This window comes from Mya arenaria, chromosome 10 (assembly GCF_026914265.1).
Source record: "Mya arenaria isolate MELC-2E11 chromosome 10, ASM2691426v1".
Classification (NCBI taxonomy): domain Eukaryota; kingdom Metazoa; phylum Mollusca; class Bivalvia; order Myida; family Myidae; genus Mya; species Mya arenaria.
Genome location: NC_069131.1, coordinates 60,929,246 through 60,944,599, shown reverse-complemented (window position 1 = coordinate 60,944,599; position 15,354 = coordinate 60,929,246). Strand labels below are relative to the sequence as shown.

The following is a 15,354-nucleotide window of genomic DNA, read 5'->3' as shown; positions in this document are numbered from 1 at the left end:
CAAAATGGGTGCTTGCTAGTGACTACTATTACACAATGATGAATGTGATTTTGATTCTGCCGAGAAACCCGACACTCTCTAGAAAAGTGTTTGTAATTATGATGACATTAATACTTTTTATAAAACGATGAACACAATGATGATGATGGTTGATGGTTGATAATGCTGCTTGATGGTTGATGGTTGTTGATGATGATGATGATGATGATGATGATGATGATCAAAAATCAATCTTTATTGTGCCAATCGTTGTGTTAACTGTTAAATGAACAGTGTTATTTTAGATTTATTGATGAAACAACAGTTGCTGACATGATTCAAAGACTGGATACACAAACCCACTAAAATAAATATAGCTATTTTACAAGCTCGTCTCATCACAACACATCATTCAACAAAAATGTACCTTTATAAGTGGAGCAGATGGTCATAGTAGTTATATTGCAGAGTTTTTTTCTCGGATGCGTGTTGTGGTCGAAAAAATAAATCTTTACATATGATAGGACGTATGACGCTTTTTACTAGCATGTTTATAATTTTATTATTGTATTATCCAATGCATTAAACTCATTTATTTTAAAAGCGAAGGCGAACACTCATAAAACTGAATACGCTTTTAAAATATTTTAAGTGCCGTATCAAGCTACAATGATCTATTCAACCAATTGTATGCCGCTAGATACCTCTTTCTAAATCGTGTAAGGTGAGAATGTATCTATTGCGTTGAGATATTTTCTTCCTGTTACACTCGTGGCTGTGGATTGTCATGCTTAAGACTTCTATAAGTGCTTTGTTAGTGTTATGAATCTGGACTTATCTTATTATGTCATATAATTGCTACAAAGTTAAGAGTTGATATTTGGCATTAAAAATTGCAATTATTCATTTTGGCTATTGTAAGTACGTTTTGATTAAGCTTATTGTAAACTGAAATTAAATAGTTAAAGTTCCTAATTGCGGGAGGTACATCCATAAGGACATTACAATAAGTGTTGAAACCGATTTCTCTTAAATGTTCAATTATGTATCAGTTAAAATAACTATACAAAACTTTAAGTAGTTTTAGTAGGAAATAGGTTGTTGTTTATCATCATTCTACTGTTAACAAATTCTGCTGATGAATATGATAAAGCGCAATAAAATATTGTCCCTTTTTCATGATCATGATGAGTCTGAGATCATATTTACTAACGTGCTTAGACTGAGCCTATATTCACTAATGAGCTGCCTGTGAGCCCATATAAACTTACGTGTTGTACCTGGGTCCATATTATCTGACCAGCTGAGTCTGAGCCAATATCCACAGGTTTGCTGCATCTGAGCTTTTATTCGCTAGCATGCTGAGTCTCCGTCCATATTATCTAGCCGGCTGCGACTGAGCCAATATGCACTAATGTGCTGAGTACGAGTTCATTATTAGTAGCGTGATTGTTTATTTTTACTTAAGTGCTGCGTCTGAGCCCAAATTCGCCAACGTGCTGCGTCCGGGCCCATATTCACCAACCCTATATTCACAAACGTGTTGCGTCCGAGCCCATATTTACCAACGTGTTGCGACTGAGCTCATATTCACAAACGTGCTGCATCCGAGCCCATATTCACAAACGTGTTGTGTCCGAGCCCATATTCACCAACGTGTTGCGATTGAGCTCATATTCACTTACGTGTTGCGTCCGAGCCCATATTCACCAACGTTCTGCATCTGAGCCCATATTCACTAACTGCTTCATTTGAGCTCATATTCGTTAACGTGCTGCGTCCGAGCCCAAATTCACCAACGTGCTGCATCTGAGCCAATATTCACCAACGTGATGCATTTGAGCCCATATTCACCAACGTGCTGCGTCTGATCCCATATTCACCAACGTGCTGCGTCTGATCCCATATTCACCAACGTGCTGCGTTTGAGCTCATATTCACCAACGTGCTGCGTCTGATCCCAAATTCACCAACGTGCTGCGTCTGATCCCATATTCACCAACGTGCTGCGTTTGAGCTTATATTCACAAACGTGCTGCTTCTGATCCCATATTCATCAACGTGTTGCATCTGAGACAATATTCACCAACGTGCTGCATCTGAGCCAATTTTCTCCAACATGATGCATTTGAGCCCATATTCACCAACGTGCTGCGTCTGATCCCATGTTCACCAACGTGCTGCGTCTGATCCCATATTCACCAACATGCTGCGTCTGATCCCATATTCACTAACGCGCTGCGTTTGAGCTCATATTCACAAATGAGCTGCGTTGAGCCGATATTGGGTAATGTAATGAGGCTAAGCTTTATTCACAAATATGCTGTGTCGGAGTCAATACATTCGAACGCTCGTAGTCTGAGGCCATATTTATTAATGTGCTTATCGAACGGTTATATTTACTAGCGTACTGAATCTAACCCCATGTTCACTATCTTGCTCTGACTGAGCAAATACGACATAAATCTGAGCCCAATACCACTAGCATGATGATTCCAAGTCTTTACTTGCTAACATGCTGAGTCAGAGCCCATATTCACTAACGTTTTCAGCTCGAGCCAAAACGTTAATCAAAGCCAATATCAGCTTACGTGCTTTGTCCGAGTCCATAATTACTCACGTGCTTTGTCCGAGTCCCTACTCACACACGTGCTTCGTCTGAGCCCATATACACTAACGTGCTAAATCCGAGTACATATTTACAAACGAGCTTAAGCAGAGACCATATTCACTTTCGTGCTAAGTCCGAATCCATATTCACTTTCTTGCTTAATCAGAGCCAATATTAACAAACGTGTTAAGTCCAAACTCATATTAACTTACATGTTTAGTCCGAGTCCATATTCACTAACGTGTTTATCCGAGTTTATTTTTTCTTACGGTCAAAGTGCGAGTCCATTTATACTCACGTGCTACGTCCGAGTCCATATTAACTAAAGTGCTAAGTCCGAGAAAATATTCAGTAGCTAGCTAAGTCCGAACTTATATTCACTTTCGTGCTGATTTTGAGCCTATATTCACTTATGTGCCTAGTCTGCGCCCATATTCACTATCGTGCTTAGAGTTCATATTTACATTCGTGCTTAGTCCGAGTCCATTTTCACTAACGTACCGAATCAGAGTCCATACTCACAAACATGCTGAGTCGGACACCATATTCACTTTAGGGCTTAGTCTGGGGTCATATTCGCTAACGTGCTAAGTCCGATTCCATATGCACTAACCTGCTAAGTCCGAGTCCATATTCACAAACGTGCTCAGTGCGAGTCAATATTCACAAACGTGCTCAGTTCCAGTCCATATTCACAAATGTGCTTAGTCCAAGTCCATATTCACAAATGTGCTTAGTCCGAGTAGATATTCACAAACATGCTTAGTTTGAATCCATATTCACAAACGTGATTAATTCGAGTCCAAATTCACAAAGTGCTTAGTCCTGATCCATATTAACACACGTGCTTTGTCAGAGTCCATGTTCACTTACTTGCTTAATCAGATCCCATATTCACAAACGTGCTAAGTCCGAACCCATATTAAACTACGTGTTTAGACCTAGTCCATCTTCACTAACCTGTTTAGTCCGAGTCCATATTCACTTATGTGTATAGACCGAGTCTATATTCACTAACGTGCTTGGTCATGGTGCATATTCATCTACGTGCTTTTTGCAAACCCATATTCACTTATATGCTGAGTCCGAGTGCATATTCAACTACGTGCTTAGTCCGAGTCCATATTAACAAAAGTGCTAAGTCCAAGTCCATTTACACTAACCTGCTAAGTCCGAACCCATATTCACTAACGTACTAAGGCTGAGCCGATATTCACTAACGTACATAGTCTGCGCCCATATTTACTATCGTGCTTAGAGTTCATATTTACATTCGTGCTTAGTCCGAGTCAATTTTCACAAACGTGCTTAGTCCGAGTCCATATTCACTGACGTGCTAGGCCCGAGTCCATATTCAATAACGTGCATAGTCCTAATCAATGTTCACTAACTTGCTTAATCCGAGTCCATTTTCACTAACGTACCGAATCAGAGTCCATACTCACAAACATGCTGAGTCGGACACCATATTCACTTTAGGGCTTAGTCTGGGCCCATATTCGCTAACGTACTAAGTCCGATTCCATATTCACTAACCTGTTAAGTCCGAGTCCATATTCACAACCGTGCTCAGTCCGAGTCAATATTCACAAACGTGCTCAGTCCCAGTCCACATTCACAAATGTGCTTAGTCCAAGTCCATATTCACAAATGTGCTTAGTCCGAGTAGATATTCACAAACATGCTTAGTTTGAATCCATATTCACAAACGTGATTAATTCGAGTCCAAATTCACAAAGTGCTTAGTCCTGATCCATATTAACACACGTGCTTTGTCAGAGTCCATGTTCACTTACTTGCTTAATCAGATCACATATTCACAAACGTGCTAAGTCCGAACCCATATTAAACTACGTGTTTAGACCTAGTCCATCTTCACTAACCTGGTTAGTCCGAGTCCATATTCACTTACGTGTATAGACCGAGTCTATATTCACTAACGTGCTTGGTCATGGTGCATATTCATCTACGTGCTTTTTGCAAACCCATATTTACTTATATGCTGAGTCCGAGTGCATATTCAACTACGTGCTTAGTCCGAGTCCATATTCTGTTACGTGCTAAGTCCAAGTCCATTTACACTAACCTGCTTAGTCCGAACACATATTCACTAACGTACTAAGTCTGAGCCCATATTCACTAACTTACATAGTCCGAGCCCATATTCACAAACGTTCTCTGTCAAATCCATATTTAATTACGTGCTTAGTCCGAACCCATATTCACTTAGTCAGTAATATGTGCTTAGTCCGAGTCCATATTCACTAACGTTCCTAGTCCGAGACCATATTCACTAACGTGCTTTGTCCGAGTCCATATTCACTAACTTGACTAGTCCGAGACTATATTCACCAACGTGCCTAGATCGAGTCCTTTTTACTTTCGTGCTTAGTCCGTGTCCATATTCACTAACGTTTTTAGTCCGAGTCCATATTCACTTACGTGCCTAGTCCGAGTCGTTTTAAGTTTCGTGCTAAGTCGGAGTCCATTATCAATAACATACTAAGTCCCAGTCCATATTCACTAACGTGCTTGGTCCGAGTTTATATTGACTAACGTGCTGAGTCCGAATCTATATTCCCTAACGTGCTAAGTCCGAGTCCATATTCCTTAACGTGCTTAGTCAGAGTCAATATTCACTAACGTACTTAGTCCGAGTCCATATTCACTAACGTACTAAGTCCGAGTCCATATTCACTTACGTGCCTAGTCCGAGTCCCTACTCACTAACGTGCTTAGTCCGAGTCCATATTCATTATCGTGCTCAGTCCGAATCCATATTCACTAACGTGCTTAGTCTGAACCATATTCACTGACGTGCTGAGTTCGAATCCATATTCACTAACGTTATAAGTCTGAGCCATATTCACTAACGTGCCACGTCCGAGTCCATATTTACTCACGTGCCTAGTCCGAGTCAATATTCACTAACGTGCTAAGTCGGAGTCCATATTCACTAACGTACTAAGTCTGAGCCCATATTCACTAATGTACTTAGTCCGAGCCCATATTCACTGACGTACTTAGTCTGAGCCCATATTCACTAACATACTTAGTCCGAAGCTATATTCACAAACGTGCTCAGTCCGAGTCTTTAATATTCACTAACGTACTTAGTCCGAGTCCATATTCACAAACGTTATAAGGCTGAGCCCATATTCACTAAAGTTCTTAGTCCAAGCCTTTATTCACTAACGTGCTGAGCCCGGGTCCATATTCACTAACGTGCTCAGTACCAGTCCATATTCACAAACGTGCCTAGTCCGTGCCCATATTCACTAACCTAATAAGTCTGAGCCCGTATTTACTAACGTTCTTAAGTCCGAGCTTATATGCACTAACGTGCTCAGTCGAGCCAATATTCACCAAGTGTTTAGTCCTGGCCAACATTCACTGACGTGCTGAGTCCTAGCTCATATTCCCTAACGTGCTTAGTCAAATCCCATATTCACTGACGTGCTGAGTCTGGGCCCATATTCACTAACGTGAAGCGTCTGAGTAATTTATAGCAACTTGTTGCTTATGGTCCCATATTTAATAACGTGTTGTGTCACAGTCCATATTCACTTACGTGATAAGTCTGAGTCGATATTCACTTACGTGCTAAGTCCGAGTCATATTCACTGAATAGTTCTGATCCCATATTCACTTACGTGCTGCGTGTAAACCAATATTCATTAAAGTGCTGCTTGTGAGCCCTTGTTAACTAACTAGCCGCATTGGAGCACAATTGTGCTGCGAGTGAGCTTATATTTACTTACGTGCTGAGTCTGGCACAAAACTGCGATTAGTTACTTAAGTGTTCGATTGATACTTTTGTTACATTTGCAATTACATACATTTTTTAAAATCAAAATTATTATATTAATTCATGTCTCATACGTTTTAAAGATACTTTTCAGAGTTTGAATTTTAAACTTATATTAAAGACAAAAGTGAATATGGCCTTTGTTTAATCATTTGTATTGTTTGTCTAGATTTTTATCTCTGTTTAAATCATTACCATACATCTAGATAATAGGAAAGCAAACGATGTATCATCTCGTATGATTTATAACAATATTTATTGTTTTAATAAAACTCAATCAGGAAGAAGAAATGCGATAAAACTCAGCCAATTACTCAATTGATCTTTCAACAATAACATTGTACTTGTAAAAGTGAATAGTTTGTACTTGTTTGATGTAGTTAAGATGGCAATTACTATATATGAATCCGACTAACTGTTGTGTAAAAAGATAGCTTAGATAGTAGTTTAAGTGTTTGGTATTGTGTTCAGCGTAAGAATCATATATGTAACTGAAAGTTTTTAATGAACTGAAATCTCAATATTCATGTTATATGTTGCAGGTTCGAATTTAAAATACTTCCATAACAGGATGATATTTCGTGTATTTGCTTTCCTCTGCCTGGCGCGAGCATGTATGACAGGTATATACAAAACGTTTATATCATAAAAACTTTTCAGCATAGCATATGTTATTTTATATTGTGTTCTATATTGAGTTTGATACCCGCTTCAAACATTTTATACAGATTTAAAATATATCCAATAAATTTCTACAGCCATTAAAGATGGAAGGGAGATGGACTGCAGTCCTAACTGTGTTTGCTGTAAGGGAAATTTGACGCGTTGTGGATATCAACCTGGCAAAGGGAATAACTATTGTTTTGATGGCTGCATTGATGGAATATATGGCCATAGGTGTCACAATCCCTGTCCAGAAAACTGTATTGCATGCGATCAAAATACCCCAGCTACATGCTACAGTTGCAAGGATACCTTTTATGAATCGAGTAGTTCATGTTTGAAAACATGTCAAGTAGGATGCAAAGGACAATTATGTAATGACAGCGGAAATTGTGACGAATGTGCAGCAAATTTCGAAGGAGAAAATTGTAACATGTGCAAACAAGGAAAATATGGTACAGACTGTTCCATGGATTGTTTTTATCAAAACTGCCGATGTTCAGACGAAAATGGCTGTGACTCCTGTAAAACGGGGTACTATGACAGCGGCACACTGTGCAAAACACCTTGTTCCCAAGGTTGTCGAAATGGTGGTTGTAATGATGATGGAAGTTGCCAATGCCGTAACGATTTCATTACTGGTTTATATTGCACGGAATGTATAAATGGATATTTTGGAGCTGACTGCAATACCCTTTGCTCTGGAGGTTGCAGAAGTGAAAATTGTATGCGAAGCGGAACCTGTTTTCAATGTAAGTCTGGGAACTATGGGGACCGATGCAACAATACATGCTCTGTAGGATGCAGCGGTGGGACATGCATGAGAGATGGGACATGTGACTGCATGCAAAACTTCATTGGCTCAAAATGTGAATCATGTTTAGAGGGAAAATACGGTAACAAATGTGATCAAGATTGCAGTGTTGGTTGTTCGTCATCGACATGTGAAAGATTTGACGGGAGATGTGAATGCCTTCCAAACTTTTCAGGAAATAAATGCGAAACATGCGGAAACGGATTACATGGGTTGTCTTGTGATTTTAATTGTTCAGATAAATGTATCGGTGGGATATGTGCAAAATCGGATGGCACATGCATAAACGATTGCGTTAGTGGATATTCGGGTAGCACTTGTTCAACACCTTGTGATATAAACTGTGCGACATGTCAACGGTATGACAAATCGTACTGTACGTCATGCCCGAATGACTATTCTGGATCAATATGCAGTTGTCCACCTAACTGTCAGTGTAGCACAAACAGTGATAAATGCATCGGTTGTTATGGTCAGTGGAAACGTGCTGATTATCAATGTACATGTAATACAAAGTATTGCACGGATACTGGCTGTCACACATGTAGGAATAATACCATTCTTGTTGAAGGCGACGTATCTGCATGTTGTGTTTGCCCTCCAAACTGTAAAGGTGGTTACTGCATCACAGGACCCAAATGCTTAGATGGATGTGAAGATGGATTTTATGGCATGGACTGTTCTCAAAAGTGTACCGATCAGGGGGTTGAATGTTTACAATGCAGCCAGGATGCTGGAAAGTGTTTCTTGTGTAAGAAAGGATTTTTCCCGACTGAAACTGGAAATTGTACCAGTTGTAATGTAAAATGTAAAAATGAGCAGTGTGATTCTAAAACAGGAAAATGTATAGAAGGCTGTGTAGGAAAATTTTGGGGGAACAAATGCGACACTCAGTGCAATTCAAAATGTGGAACATGTCTTCAAAAATCCGGAGCGTGTGAGTCATGTACAGACCTTTCTGTCCATGGATCGTACTGCAATAAATCTTGCAGCTCATCGTGCCTCGAAAGCAGGTGCGAGCAAATCAATGGTTATTGTTCCCGTGGATGCAATGGGGATTTTTTTGGAAACATTTGTGAGGTCAAATGCCCTGAAAACTGTCTACACAGTGGATCTGAAACGACCTGTGATATATATGGCCACTGTACGAGTGGCTGCAGCGATGGCTATGTAGGCGATGACTGTACAGGTTAGAGGACGTAACATTGTCAATTGATGTTTATTTCTGGAATTTGTTATATCTCTTTTATTTTGTAAATCTTATCAAAATGCCTCGCGTACTTTCTTACTAGATTTACCATAACATGTTTTAATAAAATGCGTATACCTTATTTGTCTTCCGGCCGTATGACTGTATCGTTGCAAACCAAAAGTGAAAACAAAGTATAACTTCAGAACAAAAGGGAGCAGTACAAGCGCTACGGGCTGGCCAGCCAATAGGAGCTATTGTTGGAAGTGTTAGTAGTGGAGTGGTTATTATCATTGGCATCATTGTCGCAATTTTCTTCTTTCGACGAAGGTATAAATTATTACTTCTACTATTTTCGTGCCATCAAATGGATGCGTATTAAAATGCGTTCGTATATGATAAATATATGCAAACATGCATCTTCGAATTTAATCCGTCCGACATAAGACTGTAAAAAAGTTCAAATTACAATTATATGCTGATTGTTTTATATTTATAATTGCTAATGTATTATTTCTTTGTATAAGATATATTCGTCTGCAAACTTCCAACAAAAGCAACAGAAACGGTAATACAACATATCAAACTAGCATTACCGACGACGGATTAAATGAATGTAAGTACAAATAGAATTTATATAGCATATATTATAGAGAAAAACAGAGAGGGGGGGAGAAAGAGAGGGAGAGAGAGAGAGAGAGAGAGAGTGAAGTTCAATACGATCTTACACTGTAATATCAGATTAACATGTTCACTGCTGTTATTTCACTGATAAACTCAATATTTCATCGCAACGTATAACAGCAATATACATATATATATATATATATATATATATATATATATATATATGTATATATAATTAAATAATGCAAATTACGGAGTAGTCCTTGAATATTACAGTTCAATAAACAAAAATACAAGGCTTAATCCGTAACATTACATTTCGTTACATTCTAAGACAATAAATTGAACTACAATGTTGTCAGCCGACGTGTGTCCGACGTGTGTTGAACTATTTCTAAAATCAACAGCAAACGAAAAGATGTCCCTCAACGAAGGACAGACCAAGAGAGAATCTTCAAATAGAAATATCACATCGGCAGCAAGCAAGCCCATCCCTGTCAAGCAGCATGCTTCGTCACATGTGGTAACTACATCTGAAATCGAGATAGACCTGAAGCAAGGTAAGCTTTATAAAGTGTTTTTTCGATTCGAGATTGAAATGAATTCAAACATACAGGTAATCTTTGAAATAAGTCATATGTCAATGTGTTAGTTACAGACTTATAATAAAGTATACGAAATTAATGTTAATGTTTCAGTTATGGCGTAAAATGTCAAAAAGTGTGTGTGTTTTGTAGATGACGATATAAATTGGGCTATTGATATTTCTTCCAAAGATGATCAGACGTATTATAATGAACTTGGGACATCAACTAACAAATCCAAAATACCCATTGGTCAACTCGACAAGTATGTTGATAAAAAGACTAGTGAGGCCTTTAGTAAAGAATTTGAGGTAAGTGCTTTTAACGATCGTAATACTTGTTACACTTATGCTAATTTTGGAAAACAAGTTCAACCCTCATTCATTTGAAATTTCGAAAAAAGTATCGTAAGTGCCAAACAAAAACAGCTAAAGGGAGTAAGATTTATATGTGTATCCCTTAAACTCACAAAGCTCCATACAAATTGCTGTAATAGTAATCTCAATCTCCATTTTAACTAAACAAGTTTCTGTCTTACTTATATCTTGTTTGAATGAGATTAAAACGCATGTTAATAATAATTGCAACAAGGAATGTGAGAACTTTGAAATAAACGTATTATTGAATATGAACAATTTTTGAGACGTTCAACAATTAATATCCTCAACATTTATGGTCAATATTATGATATTTACCCCACTCATTGAAAAAACAAAACAAACAAAAACACATTTGCGTGAGAAAATACTTCATAAATAGCAGTAAATTATGAAAAACAACAACATTAAATTATTTGCTTATGTTTAATATGACAAAATTAAATTTAATGAACATGCTTTGATGTTTGCGAAGTGCTTTGTTTTGTACTTGTCGGCAAACAGTATGTTACCGTATGAATGCTATATATGCACCTTTACTTGCAGACTTTTTTAATATCTTAACGAGATCGAATACATGGTCAAAATCTAAGTCTATAATATTGGGCTTTCCAAGAGATATAACAATTTTTGTACATGATGTTTAAAGTATAAATAATCCCCCTTTTACGGAAAAGTGATATACTCTTCATAATTAAAACTTCCATTCAAACACGTCTTCAACTTGTAGCTACAGATAACATATTGACCCTCAAACTTGATTAAAGGCTGCATGATTTCAGCATTAAAATTGCTTTTTTCCTTCTTTGGACGGCTATGTTCCACTGCCCTCCACCTATGGTGCCCCTAGGTTCCAAGGTTACCGATTTACTTTTAGAGCATAATTTATTTTCTTAAACAAATTTACTCTAAAACTACAAGGCCAAGATCGTTGACGTTTGGTATTCAGCCTCATGTAGTAGTGTTCAAATTATGACCTTTGGTTAAAAAATGGCACACCATAGTGGTCATAAGAGTAGCCTCGTGTTATTGCCTTTTACCTAAATTGTTCAAATTGTATTATTGGTGTCAGAATTTGGCCCCGCCTCTAGAATCACAGTTTTCTCTTAACATATATGATCAATTTTGAAAATGTTCAACTTTGAAACTGCATTCACCAGATCGTTCGATGGTTGCTTTGAAGCTTCATAATGTAGCCATATAGTACATTTGTTCGAATAATAGCAGTGGGGTTAAAGCTGACCAGGGTTTCCCTTTACCAATATAGAAAAGTATTCTCTGAAACCGCAAGGCGTAGACCCTTAAACATCCTTAGAACAAATGACTTCCATAGCAACCAATGGATTTTCTATCAACCAATGACTTTCTTATAACCCCTTACATACCAAGCACTTTTAATTGTCGGTGCTACCAATAACTTCCTTAGTAGCCACTTTCTCCTTGAGCAACCATTGATCTTTTAAGCAACGAATGACTCTCTTAAAAACCGCTGAAGTACTCAGCAGCTAATAATATATCGTCAATCGACCTTAGCAACCAATTATTGCCTCAGCATTTTCCAAAATCAATAGCCATCCTTGACGATCTTAACAACCAATGACTTCTTTAGAAACGGATGACATCCTCAGCAACTATCTTCATCGATACATTAACATCAATATCGACCTATATTTTCCAACTTTTATAGAAAGCAATGACCTAAATAGCAACAAAAGACAACCTACAATCATATCAACCAATTACTTTCTTAGCAACATAAAGTACCTTAGCAACTAGATACTTCCCTAGCATCCCCTTTCCTCCTAGCTGAGCAATGACTTTCTCGCAACCAATGACTCTATTATGAAATATTGACTTCAACATCTTAATTATTAAGCATATTTTTTTTTTGCCTGCTAAGGAAAAAAACATCAATTGTGTGAGTTTACGTTTATACAAATTAGTTTAAGTCCCTTGTAGAATCTTGTTAAAATGGAGTCGCGCGTCGCTGATGCCAATGCGGCTATTTTACATGCTATCGGTAAATGTATTTGATTTGTATGAGGTATTTTGGGGTGCTTTTATTTTTGTATGTTGTATCTGTACGTTTGTGTCTCTTGCTGATTGTTGCTGTGGCAACTAACATTAAAGTTCATGTTTCAAATATTTACAGAAATTGTCCAGCGGACTTGTGAAGCCATATTTGGAATCGCAGAAGAAGAATAATATGAGTAAGAATCGGTACAAAGGAATATATCCATGTAAGTTTGTTTTTGTGAATACCTATATTCATGAGTGCTTTGACTATCATATGGACTGTACGAATCAAGGATTCTCGTTTAATTTTTGAAAGTTCCTGACTAATTTGCTTTATTTTTAAATAGGGTACGATTCCAATAACAGCATTTCACATTTGAAGTCCCGGATGAATCGGCTTCATTTGATAAATAACTAAATCTATGTAAATAATTTGCAGTAAATGGAAGTAAAATATGTGATATATTCGTGTTTCATCTTTTCTTCTTAACCTTCTAGACGATGACTCTAGGGTAAAGATTAGAGGCAGTGGTGATTCAGCCTACATAAACGCAAGCTTTATTGATGTATGTACAGTTAAATGTTATAGTACCATGTTTGACTCTGCTCTCTTTGTTTTCATCGACACATAAATCCCAAATAGAAACGATGAAATTGGCGCAACCGTTCTTTAACAACCGTTCGAAATAAATAAATAAAATGTATTTACTTATCTGCACGCTATTTATAAAATGTTGTCCAGACCACATGGTACAGAAAAGGAACGTCACACGCAAACCACGTTATTGAAATTTAGCAATCATTATGAACGCCTCGAGTATTATCTAAATAACTGTTTTTGGTGCTGTAACTATAACTTATATTATATCGTGCTAAGACGATGGCTCATCAAGACATACAAAGGTCTCTGAAATGTTTTCCTTGACTAGTATATATATGTTTTGTCTTCTTGGGTTACAAATGTTTCATTAGACGTTCGCAGCATAGTTGTTTTTGCACTAATCATGGAAAGGCAGCAATGCAATAATACTTCAAATTTCGATCCGTACTTCAGTGGATGTTAACTTTTACTTTCAAGTGTGAAAATGGTATTTTTAACACTCTTACGGTTTGTAATTAATTATTTTAAACCCATTCGCATAACGTCATCGTTTTATTAATCCTTAGAAAAAGATAAATTCAATGTATTTAATAATACCTTTTCAGGGTTACAATAAGCCGAGGCAGTATATCGCCACATTAGGTAAGAGGTAAAATGACAAACGATACCCATATCATGGACTCGGGGTCGTAATGTATTAGTTTGATAAAATATGCAGGAATATAGTTTCGTTAATGAAATGCATGAATTTACATAAATGGCATTTTTGTCATTCAGTGGACAATTTTGATAATGCAGTAGACTATATTGTATGGTTTTGTATCTATTGATTTAAAACTTTCATATTTTCTATTGAAAGCATATTTATATGTATAAAGCCACATAAACAATGGTACGCAAATAAGAATACACATTCCTCGTCTTAGTCATGGGAAATGCAATTAACTAACCAAATACAAAACGGATAGTCTATGGCTGTTCTATAATTATTTTAGTTCAGTAACACATACAATATAAAAGACGACGTCAAGCAACGTTCGATCTTTTTAATCGGTTGTTTAATGGGATTATTTTTTTTCTATTTGATACATGTATGGCAAATGTATTTTTCCTTCACCTTTGCCTTCATGTATTCTCATTTGTGACATTTGATTTGTAAACAGAGATTTTATTATTGTCTTCAATTTAACACAGGTCCAATGTCTCAACAATTAGGAGATTTCACCTTTTTTTGGAAAATGATTTGGCAACAGAGGGTTGAGAAGATTGTCATGGTTACCAACCTCATTGAACAAGGGGCAAGTAAAAATACGTGAAACGATGAAATTTTGAATAAACAAGTTTTACCGTATAGAAGACAATTTACACATTTCCCACTAAGGATGTTTCACAAAAGCTCAAAAATGTCTTAAATGGAATTTAGAAGAGAAAGTTAATATATCAAAAACAAATGATTTCAGTCAAAAGAATTGGTTGTAAATGTTCACATGTTCTTATAGTCTTTGAAATATTACGTCTCATGTTCTAATAGTTTTTAAAAGGTTCTTATAGTATTTTAACAATTACGTCACACGTTTTTATTGTCTTTGACATATCATATTACTGGTTCTTATAGTATTAAAAATGTTTTCATAGTCTTTAAAATGTTCTCATAGTCTTTAAACTGTTCTCATAGTCTTTAAAATGTTACGTCACATGTTCGTATGGTCATAAAAGTGTTATGTCATATGTTGTAATATTATTTTAAAAAGCTTCGTCACCTAGTCCTATAGCCTTTAAAATATCACGTCTTAAAAATAATATATCATATGATCCATTACACCCTATAATGTTAATTTACAATTATGTATATTATTTCAACTGTTATGTCACTGTTTAAATCCTATATTACATATTATATTTGTCTTTTAAGTGTTATGTCGCATATTTGAATAGTTCAGTCGTAATGGTGTTAAAATCTTATGTTACTGTTCTAATAGTCATAATGAGTTTTTCACTTATAATACTTATAGTCCTTAAAAATATGTCGCATGCTCGATGTTCATTACTCAATACACAATTCACCTGCACATTTCAGCCAGGTGA

The 15,354-nt window shown here is 36.7% G+C and overlaps 1 protein-coding gene across 1 annotated transcript in view; it reads left to right on the top strand.

The window, feature by feature from the left end:
- Positions 1-758: 758 nt before the first annotated feature.
- The window catches only part of LOC128204882 (receptor-type tyrosine-protein phosphatase mu-like), a 28,420-nt gene continuing 13,824 nt past the window's right edge, over positions 759-15,354 (top strand). The window contains exons 1-11 of the mRNA XM_052906284.1: positions 759-896; positions 6,941-7,021; positions 7,157-9,064; positions 9,271-9,394; positions 9,592-9,680; positions 10,099-10,251; positions 10,429-10,586; positions 12,805-12,892; positions 13,167-13,234; positions 13,875-13,911; positions 14,464-14,567. Coding sequence (XP_052762244.1) covers positions 6,970-7,021; positions 7,157-9,064; positions 9,271-9,394; positions 9,592-9,680; positions 10,099-10,251; positions 10,429-10,586; positions 12,805-12,892; positions 13,167-13,234; positions 13,875-13,911; positions 14,464-14,567 — 2,781 coding nt within the window. The 5' untranslated portion in view covers positions 759-896; positions 6,941-6,969. The remainder of the gene's footprint in view (positions 897-6,940; positions 7,022-7,156; positions 9,065-9,270; positions 9,395-9,591; positions 9,681-10,098; positions 10,252-10,428; positions 10,587-12,804; positions 12,893-13,166; positions 13,235-13,874; positions 13,912-14,463; positions 14,568-15,354) is intronic.